General features: G+C 38.4%; 1 protein-coding gene across 5 annotated transcripts in view; it reads right to left on the bottom strand.

Moving 5' to 3' along the window:
* The window catches only part of MVB12B (multivesicular body subunit 12B), a 322,603-nt gene that overhangs the window by 275,467 nt on the left and 29,129 nt on the right, over positions 1-18,007 (bottom strand). For 2 of the 5 annotated variants that reach the window (XM_074211555.1, XM_074211554.1), the window contains exons 2-3: positions 12,792-12,864; positions 8,514-8,636 (exon numbers count right to left, since the gene is read on the bottom strand). In XM_074211555.1, coding sequence (XP_074067656.1) covers positions 8,514-8,624 — 111 coding nt within the window. In that variant the 5' untranslated portion in view covers positions 8,625-8,636; positions 12,792-12,864. Of the gene's footprint in view, positions 1-8,513; positions 8,637-12,791; positions 13,158-18,007 lie in introns of those variants that run through there. The other 3 variants (XM_074211557.1, XM_074211552.1, XM_074211556.1) reach the window with 2 other exon arrangements.

Here is an 18,007-nt window from a genome sequence, read left to right on the forward strand (position 1 = left end):
TAAATTTAGTGTTATCATCTTCATTTACAGAGGAAGAAACTATGTCTCAGAGAGGCAAAGTGATTTACCCAAAGTCTCATGGCTAGTAACAGTCAGGAATTCATGCAAACCAGGTTCAGTGCCTCCTGGGACAAGCAACTTTTTATAAGGTTTACAATGTACTTACCCAGAACAAATCTATGATGTAAAAAGTATAAGAATTACAATATGCATGTTATAAATAAGGAAAATGAGGCATAAAGGCAACAATAATCATACAGGTAGAAAGTGTTCCAGAGGAAGTTCAGTCTCATGACTCTTCACTGTCAAACATACCCCTCCCTCCACTTTCCCTCCCTCCCCCACTCCTGTCCTTCCATTTGAATCTGCTGAAATCCTCTTCCTTCAAGGCTCATTTTAGATTCAATCCTTTCTGTGAAAGCATTCTCCTCCAATCCAAGTGATTCTCCTGTCCTTGAATCTCTTTGCTTTCCCATGCATTTTATTATATGCTAATGTAACATATAATAATTTAGCATCATAAATAGGGTCACAGAATTTCTACTTGGGATAGAGCTTAGAGACTATCTAGCCAAGTCTCTCCCTCTATTTTACAGATGAGACCCAGAGAAGTTAAGTGACTAGTCAGTGACAAAACAAGGTTCAAATAAGTGCTTTTTTCCTACTACACTCAAAATTACTGAGTGTAGTAGTGAGCATACTGAGTGTTCTTACCACCAACCCTTGCCTCCTTTAGGACAGAAAGTATTTTTTTTAACCTTTTGTCAACTCCAGAGCATGCATGCTAGGCTTGTCCATTCTAAAGCTAAATGAACAAACATTTGTTAAGATCCTACTATGGTGCAAAGGACTATTAGTGAAGCACTGGAAAAAAAAGAGATGATTTTTAAACCCCTCACTCCTACCCCAACAAGAATTTTACTGTTCTTAAATATAATCCAGTGCCTAATGGGTTGGCAGGGAGAGTGATTTTAGCATCTATCCTCCACAGTCATATTCTGTTTCACAGAGGGCTATACAGAGGGATGGATGAATTCAAAAGTTGAGCAAGTATTCTTTAAGCCCTACCCCCAAGGAAATTCTCTTTGACCTAGGAAAAAACAAAGCAATTAAATTAATCTTTATAAATGGGCATTTGAGATCTTTTACTTTGAGTAGAATTCAAGCCTTTGTTCATTTTTAAACCTAGATACCCCTATCTAGGGTCAGCAGTCCATCTGGTGGCTAACTCACTGGGAGCTCATTTCTGCTATCACAGCACTTAAAATACCTTCTCTACTTTTATCAGAACACACTGACTAATCACAACACCCTTTACTCTGTGCAGGGAATACTCCCACAGACAAATGTGACAGGCAGATAGATGTCCCACTAAAGTCCCTAGCAGGTATCCCTCTTCCAATCTATTTCTGTCTAAATGCTTCTTCTTCCCTGCCACTATAAACTCCTGGTACTTTGCTCTAAATATTAAGTTAGCATGGAGCACCTGAATAAAGTTGATTTTTCTATATCATTTTATGATTTCTAAAGTATTATGTACATATAGATACATATCTATATATAGAGATTTGCACATATAGTTATATATGTACATATTATACATATAATATATATATATGAAAAAACACATTCATATACATTGTCTTATCTGATCATTTCTCTCTATATAACTCTATTCCCTTCACATTACTCTAATGCTTGGAGCACTTGAAAAGAGTACTAGATGCTTTCTATTTCATTCACTAGATTTTTATTAAACATCTAACTGCTTCTTGGTACAATATGTGATTCAAGATGCATTAACACTTGCCCTCTAGGAATTTATAAACAAATCTTTTTGGGAGTGGGAAGAGAATGAGAAGTATTTCCAAGGATTTGAAGGCTACCCTGAGGATTAAAGGATTAGATATCCTCTAATGGCCCCAGAAGGCAGAATTAGGAACAGGTGTAAGTTGCAAAAATGTAAATTTTAATTTGAAGTAACAAAGAACTTTCTCTACTGAGAGTTCTTCAACAGGAAGATGGTTTGTCTCAGGAGGTGGTGAGCTCCCTATCATTAGAAGTCATCCAAGAAGAGCTGAATGACTATTTCAGGAATACTATAAAGGGAATTTTTGTTGAAGTATCAAAGAGATTAAATATAAATAGTCTTTTAGGCCCCTTCCAACTCCGGGATTTCAAAATACAATAATGGAAAAGTTTCCTTCTACTCATCTGCCATTCAAAATAAGATGAAGCCCATGAGAAATCAGATGACTCGTGGATCCTTTTCTTTTCTGAAAGGTTGTGTTGGGGTTGTTGCTGTTTTGTATTTAAAACCAAAATACCCCATCAAAAAGAAATATTCCAAATTATACCAAGCAGAAGAGGGGTATATACAAGGCTATCTGTGTGGAAACCTTGATTTTATTTATTTTCAAGTTTTCCTACACTAGTCCTCAGGCAAAAGACACAAATTAATTCAAAGCAAAGAAATTTTACCATGAACAACTATAGAGGAGCGGCTAGGTGGCGCAGTAGATAGAACACCTGAAGTCAGGAATACCTGAGTTCAAATCTGGCCTCAGACACTTAATAATTACCTAGCTGTGTGGCCTTGGGCAAGCCACTTAACGCCATTTGCCTTGCAAAAACCTAAAAAAAATAACAACAACAACTACAGGTACAGATTAATTGCTATGAAATAAGAGTAAGAAAAGCAGCACTGTAACATTCTTTCTAAAAACATGTGTCACCCTCTTTCACAAATATAAACACACTCAAGACAAGAGAACTATGAAATATTCTTGTTCATTTTACATTAGACAGGATTGTATGCTGGAGTTTTAACTAAAAACCATGGGCGAATTCCCAGGGTTCTAGCCTGGGTCCACCTCTCTTGTCAGATTATTTTGTTTGGTAATCTCATCAGCTTCCAGAAATTCAATTATTGTCTCTATGCTGGTGATTCCCAAACCAACTTATCCATACCCAGTGTCTCCTGACCTCTAATTTCCTATCTCTAACTGCCTATTCAACACTTCAAATTGGATGTCCCATAGATATCTTAAAACTCAATATGCCCAAAACTGGACTTATATCTCCCTCCTCCCACCCTCAAGACCTCCTCTCTTCTTAACTTTAAGGTTTCCATGAAAGGCACCATCATTCTCCCTGGGTATGCAACCTGGGTATCATCCTGACTCCTCATTCTCTCACCCCATATTCAATCTGTATCCAAGTCTTGGTTATTCTGCCTCTGTAATACCCTTCTCTCCTGACTACGCTACCACCTTCATCTCATATGTCTGAACAATTTCAATAGCTTTCTCATTGATCTCTCTACATCAAGTCTCTCCCCACTCTACTTTGATTACAAATTGATCTTCTAATAGTGTGTTTCCATATCACTTCCCTAATCAGAAAACTTAAATAACTCACTCTCATCTCTAAGATCAAAATGCGCCATTTGGCATTTAAAGTTCTTCATAGGGGCAACTAGGTGGCACAGTGGATAGAGCACCAGCCCTGGAGTCAGGAGTACCTGAGTTCAAATCCAACCTCAGACACTTAATAATTACCTAGCTGTATGGCCTTGGGCAAGCCACTTAACCCCACTGCCTTGCAAAAAACAAAAAACAAAAACAAAAACAAAAACCTAAAAAAAAAAAAAAACCCTAAAGTTCTTCATAACATGGCTCCCTACTAACTCTTCAACGCATACTCCGTGATGCAGTGACACTGGCTTTGCTTTTCCTCAAACAAAATTCTCTATCATCCAATTCCTGATATTTTTATTGGCTGACCATCTTACTAGATGCTTAAAATGCTCCCCCTTATCTCTATTACCTGACCTCCCTAGCTTCCTTCGAGTTCCACCTAAAAACCCTACCTTCTGAAATAAGCTTTCTTGATTCCCCCTTAATAATAGTGTTTTCATTCTACTGATTAACTCCAATTTGCTCTGCATACATCTGTATGTACATAGTTGTTTACATGTTGTCCCCTGCCATGGGAGATCTCTGAGAACAAGGATTGTCTTTTGTCTTTCACTGTATCCCCAGCAAATAGTAGAAACAAGATATATTTTTCAGTGACCAGAAGACTGATTTATGCCTAGTAGTTCTGCCATATATTAGCTATATAACAAATACACTTGCAACATAAATATTAATAATACCTAGGATAGCCTCCTTTCCCACTTGTGACACCCCTCATGCTTCCAGAAATGCTATTCCAAGTTCAAAGTCGAATATGGAACTAAATCCACTTAATTACTAACTATTCTCAACTCACTCTTCCCAACAAACATCCTTTTTTTACCCGAGTCAAAAGACATTAGTTCAAAGCAAACCCACAGACAGGAAATACATGTGGCCAAAACATACAGAGGAGCAATTGATGCTGCCTATGTTGCAACATCCAGCATCCAGTGATTTCTGGTAGTAACTACTGTGCTTCCCTCTTTAGGACTGGCCCTCATCAAGCAAATGTGTCACTGGTGTGCCTGCTGCTCTCTATCTCTTGGCTGTTACCACTCATCTCCTGGTCTTTGCTGGACGATGCTTCTAGATGCTCTGCTGGGCTTCATTTCTTTAGCCATCTCAGCTCTATTTTCTTGGGGTAAAGGTAGGCTAATAGTTCTTTAATCATACCAGTCCACATTCAGCTAACAAAAGCCAAGCAGAGTTTCTCTAAGGCTAAAATTAAGTCTTTTCTCTTTAATCTTGTATTTAGGGAAAATAGTATAGGCCTGATACCTAATTTAGGATTAGAAATTGCTAAGAGCCTTTCTGTATAATTGTGCAAATGAATTTTGAGGCTCAGCAAACAGTAAGTCTAAGAAAAAAGCTATTCACCCAATTGGACCTCCATACAACTCTATCAACAATAAAATATCTTGGATTTGGTACTATATTCTGGACAGCAAAAACCAAACAAAAAACCCATCTCCTAACATCATAATAAGAGTGAGAATTTTATTTTTATTTCCTTGTATAAATGTTTTCTGTACTTGTCTCCATGTGACTAGGCTAAATCACTTAATCTCTCTGACCTTCAGTTTTCTAATCTATAAAATGGGGATGATAATTGTTGTATTTACCTATCTCAGGTGGCTATGATGAGAAATAAGTGAAATACTGTATATAAAGTTCTTTGTAAATATCAGTCATCATTAACATAAGCTCATTGGCATTGAACTGAAAATTAAGAGCAAATAGCAAGGTTAAATTCTGTTCTTCAGATTTACCAATACCTCCTAAAGATGAAAACAAAAACTTAATTATCACAAACCCAAAACCAGTCAATTAAGATAATAGAAAGAAAGAGCAACCAAAATTCCAACTTCAGCAAACACCTAATATGTGCTCATCTACAATGCTTAACAGTCTCCATGCTAGGAATACAAATATGAAAAATGGCATAGTCCTTGCCCTCAAAGAGCTTATAAACTAGTACATAGTAAGATAGGTACACAAATAACTATAAAATAGATCAATGTGTGCCAAGTACATAGGAGAACTTAGAGAGAAATTAGGTAGAAAATTATCAATTATCAAGGAAGTTGGTACCCAAGAGGGACTTCGAAGAAAAGGAAGAAATGCAATAGATGGAGATGTGGGGCAAGTTTATTTCATGTGTGGACAGAAGAATATTCACAGGGCAGAAGGAATCTGTACAAGACTGAAGAGCGGTGGTATAGTTTGGTTGGAATTGGGGAGTGAGGAGAGAGGATATTGTGAAATAAGTTTAGAAAAATCACTTGGAACTCCTGCAGAGGATGTGAAATGCCTCACTAAGGGTCTTGAATCATTTTCAGTAGAAAATATGAAGTCATGCAGCAAAAATGTTAAGTAGAGGAATAAAGGAATAAGACTCCATAATCATTCTGGCAATAGCATGAAGATGAACAAGAAAAGGTGAGACTGGAGGCAAAGAGACCAGTTAAAAGGCAAGAGATGACAGAGAGCCTGAATTAGAGTAGACATAACGCCAGTGAGAATGATTTAAAAAAAAAAAAAGGAGAATAAAATGCAAAAAATATTGTCAGGGTAAAATCAATAAATGTTGGCAACTGATTCAATACGACTGGGGAGGAGTCAGAGAAAACTTTAAAATTTCAAGCCTTAGATGGTTAGGATATAATGGGACCAATCAGAAAAACAGAAAAGTTGAGAGGAGGGAAAAGATTAAATAAACAAACTATATAGTTGTTAAAGCTTAATATCAAAAAATGGGCAAAAGGTCAGTTCCTTATCTAATTCCATTCCCAGAAATATTTGATGCAATAGATGGAAGCCTTCCCAAGGTTGAAGTATCAGCCCAATAACTTACAGATAACCCTCTCTTGCCTTCCTATTTTACCACCTGATTCATGGTTTGTTTCTTTATATGGACTCATTCAAAAGGAAAGAATGATGAAACTAAGGGTCAGAGAGATCATTATTTCAGCAGAGTGGACACACCCTCTAAGTGGATTCTTTCAAATAAAGGAATTGATATGAGTACAATCTTTCATTGTTATAAGGAACTCCTAAATGAGGAAGTTCATCCTGCCAATGCAGATCAGGATCTTCTATTCAACTCACAATTGTATAACTGCCTTAGAGCACTGTCAAGCTTGTACAAGGTCATGAAGTCAGCATACATCAGAGGTAGAATTTGAACTAAGGTCTTCCAGTTCTCTATCCACCAAACTACATTATCTACCTATGTAAATAAGTAACATTTAAATCATACATTCAATCATTACTTTAAAATCAGAAAGTTGTTAAGATTCAAAGTTCCATGTAAAAAGTAGTTTCCCTCAACCTCTATCCTTTTATGTATTACTTCTCTTCAATACCCTACTCAGATGCCAATTCCTCCAAGAGTGATATCTCTTCCATTGAGTTGAAAGTCACTTACTCCTCTTGAAAGTTGCATTTTAAAATTTTTTTAAGGCATTTAGTATGGGCTTCTCCCTTAGCCCATTATATTTTACCTTAAATAATATGTATGTGGGTATATTTCATATCCCCCCCCTCCCCTTTTCTACCCTTCCCCTCATTAAACTGTTAGGAGGGGAAATAGTATTGCTTCCTCTTAAGGCAATAGTGGATAGTGTACTATCCTGGAGTCAGAAAGACCAAGTTCAAATCCAGCCTCAGACACTTACTTGGGCTTGTGACTGTCCCAGTGATCCTGGGCAAGGGCACCTCATCTCTATTTGTATGTTTCTCATCTGTAAAGCAAATAGCACCTACCTCTCAGTGCTATTTGTTGCAAGAATAAAATGAGATAATATTTGTAAAGCATTTTGCAAATCTATGCAATGCTAGCATTATTTCATTCATCCCCAGTGCCCAGCATAGTACCTGCCCAGCACATAGTTAGCATGTAATATTTCTTGGAGTGAATTCCCTTTAAAATTATTATTGGCTTTCAACCAGTTTAAGAAAAAAACTGACATGAAACATTTAGTCAATTTCTCTCTTTAACAAGAGGCAGCACTGACTGACACTTCTACCTAAATATTTCATCTTCTTATCAAAAAATGTATGCCACAGAGGGACTGAGATGGTCCTTGAATTCTTCTCCCAGAAATACTCTTTTTTTTACTTAGGATGGCTGGCCTTTATTGGTAGGATCTGGACTTTGGGACATATATTTCTGCTGCATGTCTGCACTGCACTACAGTATAATTAATCATAAAGAAGAAAAAGGATGCAAAAATAAGATGACCTCAGATGCTCTGAATGCTGTTAGTTTTTACTAAAAAATCCCTCTTAAAATTAACTAGTACTTATCTAAAATATTGTCAAATTTTATTTAGCAATCTAACAGCATAACCAATTCTAATTAATACACTCTAAAAAGCAAAGTTGGGGGTAAATTCCCCCACTACAGACAAAGTAATTACTAGTTACATTTTAAATCCTCTCACATCTGCTCCCCTCCCCACTCCTCCCACTGTCATCATGCTAGTACAGGTGTTCAGTAATCCCATGACTGGACAAGAGCCAGGGGAGTGCTGGAGCCAGTGAGAGCTGATTGTTACATTTATAGTGTGAACTATATCTTTCAGAAATCAGGAAATACAATATTTCAAGGTTTTATTTATTATTTTGTTAAAAGTGTGTCATAAATCATTTTTTTTTCTCCAGATGACCAGTTGTTATACATTAACCAGCATATCCCTGGCACTGGTCACCCTAATTCCTTCCCACTTCCATTTTTTTCCCCAGCTTCAATCTATCCTATATACATACACGCAAACATACATATATACATACATACAATTGTCAGGCTAATCTCTCCTATTACCAATCTGGCCATGCCAAGATCTAGTGAAGGGAGGGGAGAATGTGGTAAGTATTATATAAGGGAAACATGATAGTGAAAAAACATAAATTCAGGGGGAAAAAAACTAAAGTGTGATTATCATTTTTTAGCTGTAAGGAAAAGGGAAATTTCCAAGAGGAGGTAGTGTGGAAGAGAAAAATATGTGCAATAAATACCAATGGGATGTTTCAATGACAGCCTTTACTTACCACATCATAGCCTGTGGGTGCCCGATTCCTAGAAGCAACCACACCAACTCCTGTAATGGGATCCATTGGCATTTCAGGCAAGGCTTCTGAGAGGTCTTTGACTTCAGGCATGATGGACTGGTCCTGAAACAGGGAGAAGAAAGGACATTCACACAGGTTTCTAACTTTTAACATGAGTTACATGAAAACCAAAGAATGGGGTCTAAGCCTGAGTACAAATGTTCTGAGCTAGGCTTGGCAAAACCCCACCCTTTCCACTTCTGGTCTGGCTAAAGGAGTTCTACCTTTATATTCATAACTCAGAAGTCCTGGCCTGATCTCTTAGAAACTTGCTCAAAGAATTGAGATAACAATTAACAGAGACTTGTTTCCAACCAGAAAAGATAAGTCTACCCTCTCAAAGCCACTAACATCTGAACAGACCACTAGCAGCAGATCCTTATTTATCTTGAAAAAAAGTCAACATCTCCAGTTTTCCTCAACTGGGTTAAAGAGAAACAGAGGGTGTATGACATCCTCTGTTTCTCTTTAACTAAGTTGAGAAAAGAATGTCAGAGCTGGAAATTATCTCATTTGACAGATGAGGAAACTGAAACTGAAAGTGATCTGTCCCATAGTTAGAAAGTGTCAATGACAAGACTTGAACAAAGGGCTCCTGAATGAATCTAGGACTACTCTCACTAGGCCATGATAGCCTCAACATCTTTGTCAAAGAACAGCTAAAAACCTTTGTAGATAGTCTTTTTCAAAGAAGATAACAGGACCACAGATCTAGCAATAGAAGGAACCTGAAAAGGCATTTACTCCAACCCTGTCATTTAAAACAAGGAAACAAATCCTAGACAAACGGAGTGAGTTGTGGGGGCACAATGTGACCAATGGTGAGGAAGGATTCAAACCTAGGTCTTCTTGATTCCAATTCTAGTCTACTCTCCTATGCTGGCACAGAACAGCTGGACAGGAAACTAAGGACAGCAGAGGTGTTCCAAAAGACCAAGGCAATCTATTTTGTCAAGCTCCATAACCCTCCTTTCATAAAGGTGATGAACTAAAAGTTAAAGCATAATGAAAATTCTTACTGGGTACAAAGAAAGGAAAGTGATATTATCATTCTAGCAAATGCCGAGCTCTCTAATAAAAATAGCTGGAAACAATCCCAGATTTGGAGTCCAAAGACCAGGGTTCAACTCTCAGAAGAGATACACTTTACATGTGCAATTCTGGGCAAGCCCTCTAAGAGCATAAGCTAGAAACCAGACGATCCTTCAGGTTCAACCCTCTGAGGTCTGAGATCCAATAGCCCACATCCAAAGATACCTCCCAGCTACAATTTATGTCCCAGCCCTGAAAGGACTTTTTCAATTCTAGCCTCCTATGAATCCTCCACAGGATATGGAGAGCACTACAAACAACTAGGTACTTCCCCGCAGTGGTGACTTGGAAAGGAAAGGACTTGTTAATGCCTTTAAAGGGACAACCTGTGAAAGAATTGGCTAAATCCTACCTCCTCATAGCAATTAAATTTCAACACTTTTAGCAGTTGAGAGCTTTCCCAGGCTTTTGAAACCAGCCAAGTACCTCATCAGATACAGAGAGAAATCTCCAGCTGCAAAAGCCATTGAAAAAAAAGATCACAGCCTCATAAATCAGAATAAAACTATATGCAATAATTGTCCATTTATCCAGTATTCCCTAAAACCTAAATAAGTTTCCCAGAGTCATCCCATCAAAGAATGTACAGCTCCACTCAGTGAAGTGTCAATCAGATACCAGCACGACCAGTGGTTGCTGGTTAATGACAAAACAAGCATCCTTTCCTCTCTAAATTCACCATAGAACAGGCCCTCATTACCACATATATCTGACTATTGCAATGATCTCCTAAAGGGTCTTTCTTTCTAATTCATCCTTCACAAGACAGACTAAACCTCCTCAAGTATAAACCTGGGTCATGGCTACTAAACACTATCTCAATGACCTCAACAGTAATCATGGATTTTATCATCTCTGAAAATAACAACCATGTATGTACAACCAGCCCCAGTCTCTTTCCTGAGATCCAGTCTCACATCACCAACTGCCTAATGAACATTTTGAATTGATTGTCCTTTGGGCATCTCAAACTCCTTATCAAGATAGAACTAATCCTCTTCTAAACTTCCCAATTTATTGTTGACAACAGACTATTCCTACCAATCCCCTTGGTTTACAGCCTTGATTCCAACTCCTCACTCATTAATCCCACACATCTTTCCTCTCACCCTTCATATCTCTCCCTATCCCACATCCATTCCCTCCTCTTAGCTCACATAGCCACCATAGGTTCAGGTTCTCATAATCTCTCACATGAACTACCAGAACAGCCTTCTAAACTGGCCTCTTTGCTTCCAGACTGACACCATTCCAACAATCAAAGTGTAGATCTAAGCATGCCTCTCCCCTTCTCATAAACATCAATGCTTCTCTTATCTTAAATAATAAATGTAAACTCCTTTTTTGACACTAAAAGCTTTTCACAACCTGATCTCAATATACAATTTTCCAGTTTGTCCTTCATGCTTTCTTCAATATTGCCAAACTGGCTATCCTGCAAGCATCTAACTCAACATGTCCAATCAAGAGAACCCATTATTATTTCCCCTTCCCCAATTGCACATGGTAGCAATCTTCCAATATGGCACTTCATTTTCCATTCCTATGATTTTGCACTGATCTTCCTCAAGCCTGGATGCCCTCTCTCCTCATCCTTAGCTCTTAGAACCTTCAAGACTCAGCTCAGCCAGTTTCTCTAAAAAAAAGTCTTTCCTGAAGCCCCCAACTGCTAGTGCTTCCCTTAAAAATCCCAACATATCAATTTTGGGTATTCCTATGTAATACTATTCTCTCCTCTGACACTACTACTACCCTGGTGAACCTCATGCCTGGACTACTGTTATGCCCTGTTGGGGGGGAGGGAGTCCTGCCTTGAGTCTCCCCTCATTCCAATACATTCTCCATTAAGCTACTATAGTGATTTTCCTACAGTACAGGCCTGGTCATTGCACCCCCTAAACTCCAGTGACTCCCTATTGTTTCCTGGATCAAATACAACATACTATTTGACATTCAAAGCACTTCAAAATTAACTCCTTCCTACCTTTCCATCCTCTTACACCTTACTCCCTAAGGCATACTCTATGATCCAGTCTCTTGGCTGTTCCATACACAAGACAATCCATCTCAGCTCCAAGCATTTTTATCTGACTGTCCTTATACCCATAATGCTCTCAGTCTTCATCTCTCCCTACTGCTTCCCCTGCCTTTAAGTCCCATCTAAAATTCCACCTTCTAGAGAAAGCTTCCCCTACCCCCACGTCCTTCTTAATTTTATTGCCTTCCCTTTAAATTATTCCTTATTTATTCTGTATATAGCTTTTGTATACATATTTGTTTGCATGTCTCTATCATCAGACTGTGAGCTCCATGAGGCAGGACCTGGCTTTTGCCTCTTTTTATATCCCCAGTGGTTATCCATAGTGCCTGATAAATAGAAGAGACTTAATAAATGTTTACTGACTCACTCTCTCTTCAAATAGAATACAAACAGTGAGAGCAAGGAGTATTTTACTTTTGTCTTTCACAACACCAAGCTCAGTATCTACTACTTGTTTAACAAATGCTTGTTAATAGCTGTTGCTCAGCTACTCTTTGGTGACTCTGTTTTGCCTTTATTAAATATTGCCCAGTATTAAATACAAATTTCTCTTCTCACTACTGAAGGCTTTCTAGATTCTGGCACCACCCTACCTTTCCAAACTTGTTTTGTATAACTTGTCAGTACATGCCTTCTTTCTAAAGAAAAGCTTATTATAGAATTTAAGGATCTCTGTGTTTGGAAGACCCGTACAGGACTAAGAATTCCCTTTGTGAGGTCTCCAACACATTGGCCTAAGGCTTCTCTTGAACTCTTCCATTCATAGGGTTCTGAAGGTTTTCATGAGGCAGCTCATTTCACTTCTGTACAACTCTAATTGCCTTAATAAATGGCAGTCAAGATAATTTTCTAGAAATTGAATGCTAATAGACAGACGGGCATTACATTCTATTTTGTGTCCATTTAGAGCGGGGGAGTTGATGAGGACCTCAGAAGACATTTAGTTTAACCCAAACCTAAAGAGAATCCCCTTGAAAACATTCCTGATAAGTAGATTTTAAGGTTTTGCTTGAAGAGCAGAAAGTAGAACAAAGGATAGAGCACTGGACCTAGAGTTAGGAAGAAAATCTGAATTCAAATCCTACCTCAAGACACTTCCTGGATATGTGACCAGTGTAAGTCACTCCTCTCTAAACCTCTTCTGTAAAGTTTTCTCATCTGTAAAAAGGATGTTGTGAGGATCAAATAAGATATATATAAAAAGTACTTTTGCCAACTATAAAATGCTATATAAATGTTTTCTATTATTAATAATATTTTTGAAGACCTCCCTCAGTAATCCATTCAACTTCTGGGTAGGTCTAACTATGATGATGATTTTTCTTATAAAGCATAACTTGCCTCTATGCAACTCCTGGCCAGTTCTGTCTTCTGCAGCAAAAAAGAAATCAATCAGCAATTATCTATTAAATATCAAGATTGTGATATACATTGGACATATAAGTACAAAGACAAAGCAAAATTTACTCAAAAAGTTATCTTCTAAATGGAGAGACTACATACAATATATAGAAACCTATATATAAATGTATATACAATATAATACAAATATATACAACAAAGTTAAATAAAAGATCATTTAAGGAGAGCAATAGGTGTTAAGGGGACGAAAAGGAGTCAGGTAAGGTTTCACATAGAAAATCTTAAAGAAAGGGAGAGGTAAAAAAAGGAAAATGGGATAGTCAGTGAAGGCAAGAAGATTGGATATTTAGAGTTTTGTCTCAGGGACTCAGAAAAGGCCAGAGAAGGCTGATATTGCCAGGGTGGCAACCTTTCAAATCTTTTATGTGCCTATCTGAACTCATTTCTTTTTTTTATAACTCATTTCTCACTGATTAATAATATCTCATTCATTCATCTCTTCTTCATCCCAGCAATTCAGAATTATTTTCAATTTCTCACTGGCCAGGCCATTAGTCCCAATCTCCTTCAACCAAATTCCACAATGTCCCTAAAGCTACTCACCCATTTCCATTTTATTCTATGGAATGTCTGCTCCATTATCTCCTTTCATCCTAAATTTCTTTGTTTCCCACTCCTTCCAGTTTTTGACTCTCACTGACATCCCTTCAGATGACAGAGCCTTATGGTCCCCCTTCACAGCACTAATTTCACTTACACTCCTTCCCTCCAGCTCTCTGATCAAAGTGGAGGAGTCCCCTCCCTCCAAGATCCCAATTTCTTCCTCTTGCCACTCTTCGCTTAGTAGCCTCTTCTCCTTTGAGTTTCACTCAATTTATGCCTACCACCCAATCAAAATTCTGATTTAATTTATCTATGGACCTCAAGGATCCTCCCGTTCTTTCCTCAATAAGTTCATTGCCTGATGCACAGTCTTTCACTCTTCCCCAATTTTTTTTTTAGGTTTTTACAAGGCAAACGGGGTTAAGTGGCTTGCCCAAGGCCACACAGCTAGGTAATTATTAAGTGTCCGAGACTGGATTTGAACCCAGGTACTCCTGACTCCAGGGCCAGTGCTTTATCCACTATGCCACCTAGCCGCCCCTTCCCCAATTCTTGCTTTCATGAAAGGAGACAGAATGATACTGCATTACACACCCTAACTTCCCAGTCCCTCAACTTACTCATTTCCTATGACCTGTTCTTCCCTACCACCTCAAGTCACAAAGATGGCCATATCTTTGATCTTGCCATCAACTACAAATGCACCACTTCCATATTCCTGAACTATGAAATTCCCTTATCTGATCACAATCAGTCATCATTCCATCTCTCCCTCTGCCTTGCAACCCCCAAAACTTGTTCTTTACCCTTACAATGTGATTCAATCTCTCCATCTTTCAGTCCTCTTTCAGGCCATCAGTCTTGCATTAGCTATGCTTTCTTCCCATCCCCATCTTGACCCCTTGGTGAACCAGCAAAACTCTACATACTCCTCTTAAATCACTTTCCTCCATAGTCTACTGCTGATTTTGACCTCCCATGTCTGAGCTTTAGATTAGTCCCATCTATTGTATTTGTTCATACTCTCTACTAAAAAAAGTTAAAGGGGAAAAATCACAAACAGTTGACTGGATCCCCCTATAGATTTATGTTACATAATCTCAATAGGGATTAGCAAAGCAATCCTTTCATATGATCACTGACTCGTTATCCCACTCACCAAAAGCTTTCCAAAAATTCATTCTTCCTCAAATGACCTAATGGCTGCCCTTCCCCCACTTTCTTAGCTAAGCAACATTGAGGTTTGCCACCAAGAGCTCCTTTTTCTTTCCTTATATCACATTATTCATATCACATATCACAGATCTTCAGAGGAAGCTTTTCCATTTTCAAATCCCCTACAAGCACAAGTGATCCCATTCCCTTCTGCCTTCTCCAGCAAACTGCTCCCTCTCCATCATTCCCATTCTTACTTCTCTCCAGTATTTCCATCTTATTGCTTTCCTACTACCTACAAACATGCCCATGTCTACCCACCCTCAAAAAGATCTTACTTGATCTGTCCTTTCCAATAACTTGTTCCATACCTCCCTTCATTTTTGTGTCTAAATTCCTTAAGAAGATCATCCATGATAAGACGTCTTGTGGATTCCTCCACTTTCTTTTCTCTCACTCTCAATACAGAATGACTTCTAACTTCATCATTCAGCTGAATCTGCTCTTTCCAGATTTATCATTGATCTCTTAATTGCCAAATCGAATGACATTTTTTCCAGTCCTCATCCTTCAGCCTCTCTGAAGCCTCTAACACCAGCAATCACCTTCTTCTTGATACTCATTCATATTAATTCATATTCTCATTCATATTCTCTCTCTCCTCTCTCTCTCTCTCTCTCTCTCTCTCTCTCTCTCTCTCTCTCTCTCTCTCTCCCTCCCTCCCTCCCTCCCTCCCTCCCTCTCTCTCTTTCCAGGATACTATTTTCTCCTGGTTCCCATCCTATCTGATCACTCCTTTTTCAATCTTCTTCCAAGTCAAATCTACTAGTGGTGAGTGTCCCCGGAGCTGTGTCCTGCACATTCTTCTTTCTTTGGTATTTCACTTGATTTCATCAGTTCCCATGGATCGATTATCATCACTAAGTTGATGATTCCCAAATCTACTTATCCAGTCCAAATACCTCTCTCTTGACCTCCAATCTCCTCTCTCTATATCTATTGGAAGTCTTAAACTGGATGTCCAAGAGACATCTTAAACTCAAAATGTCCAAAAGCTGAGCTCATTATCTTGCTCCCAAGTCCTTCCTTTTATTCAGTTAACCTCATCAAATATTCAATAATCTGTTTAGTTATTGAAATCCTTCATAACCTTAATTTCCTCCTTCCTTAAAGGTCATTTTTACTGACTGTCCTCTAGGCCTGATATTCTCTCCCTTATCATCTTCATTTCTTGGTTTCCCTGATTTTCTTCTTTTTGATACTCAATACCTTCTCGGTTCAGTCAGTCATCTCTCCCTTTGAACAAAGGGCTGAAGTAGAGCACTAAATTCTTCCTAAAGTCTCTCTTTATAGAGGACTGGAATCAGACTCTCCACTTTCCATCAGCAGCTCTGCTTAATTGCCACTTGGCAGAGCACCATATCCCTTGGTTCTCCGCCGAAACCCTATCTTTCAGTTTTCCACCTTTCTTTTTTGTGCCATCTTCCTCACTAGTTTGTAAATTCTTTGAAGACAAGAACCATCTTCTTCTTATTTGAATCTCCAGTCCTTAACACAGGTCTGACCAAAAGGAAGCTCTCAGATGCTTACAACTCCCACCTTCTATCAGTAATCTCCCCTGATCCCCCTGAATGCTAGCGCCTTCCCTCTGTTGATTGTATACATCTTGTTTGTACAAGTTCCCTCCTCATTAAACTGTGAATTCCTTGAGAGCAAAGCAGTCTTAGATGGTGCAGTGGATAGAGCACTGGCCTTAGAATCAAGAGGACAGGAGTTCGAATCCAGTCTCTGACACTTACTATGACCTTGGGTAAGTTACTTAACTCTCATTATGTCACAGCCAGAGACATCTCCAGATGTCCTGAATTATTATCTGGCCACTGGACCCAGATGTCTGGAGGAGAAAGTGAGGTTAGTGACTTAGCACAGCTGCCCCAGCTCACTAGAATCCAATTCATGTACTTGTCATGACATCACCTCCCCAATGTCATGATCTTCTTCGAAAATGAAGGACAAAACATTATAATTAAGTATTATATCAGGTATTTAGCACAATTCTTGACTTTACCAAAAATGTATAAAATACTTATTGACTGAGTCATTTTGTTTTCTCTGCTCCAAGCTATAAGACCCAGATCATCACATGTCATGGCCTAGCATACAGGTTGCTCTCCTCTGCATGCTTTCCAGATGACCAATTCCCTTCCTAAAGCAGGGTACCCAATTTCAAATTTTATTGTCTGTATGTAGGGTAGGAGTTATAAATATACAGTTGCAAAAAAAAGGAAGATATCAGATAGGATCACATTTGACTCTTTCAAACATTCCTAAGCATTCATTGTCAGCCCCCCCCATCCCCAAACAGGATGTTCTCCTAGTAATGTTATATGCCTATAGAATACAACATTCTTAGAATTCCAAGTGCAAGAGATCCAAAAGGCTATAGAGATATGCTTAAATAGACTATGGCACATCACCAATGAGGCTTTGAATAAAGAAATGGCATAAAATATATATTTTATGGGCATTTATGACTAGAAAAGATGGAAGGGACTGGGCATGGAGCAAAAATAAGAAGAAAATAACAGGTACTCTGAAGATATTAAAAGAGTCAAGGAAGGCTTATTGGTCAAATATATCAAGGGGAATTTTTAGGAAAATATGACCAAGAAATAAACAGCTGTGGCACAGAAAGACTGCAATCTATATCAACATTAGCTCCCAAATGAATAGGAACAGACCCATCAGAACTTCAAAAGTATTTCCATTCTGCCTGACCTCCAAGATGATGGCTTAGAATCTTGTATTTCAACTGGCAAACAAAAACAAACATTTAACCAAAGCTACTTATGCTTGAAAAACCATGTATTCTTGGGAAGCAGAAAAGAATCTTAAAGTGCTCCACCAAATCTCAGCTCTTGGTCATTAAAATGCTATTCAGCCAATTACTAACTAAATAACTAACACAGTCTGTCTCTCTGGATCTGTGATTTCATCAGGATAGAAATTTCATCAGTGAAGATTTTCCTCTACTAGTTCCAGCTCTGCAACTTTGAGTCTGAAAGCTGCCCAGGAGAGCACTGAGAATTTAAGTGATTTTGCCCAAGTTCACATACTCATTATTTGAAAGGAGTAGGGCTTAAACCCAGTTCTTTCTGACCCAAAGACTATCCTGACTTTC

Source organism: Macrotis lagotis, chromosome 1 (genome assembly GCF_037893015.1).
Source record: "Macrotis lagotis isolate mMagLag1 chromosome 1, bilby.v1.9.chrom.fasta, whole genome shotgun sequence".
Classification (NCBI taxonomy): domain Eukaryota; kingdom Metazoa; phylum Chordata; class Mammalia; order Peramelemorphia; family Peramelidae; genus Macrotis; species Macrotis lagotis.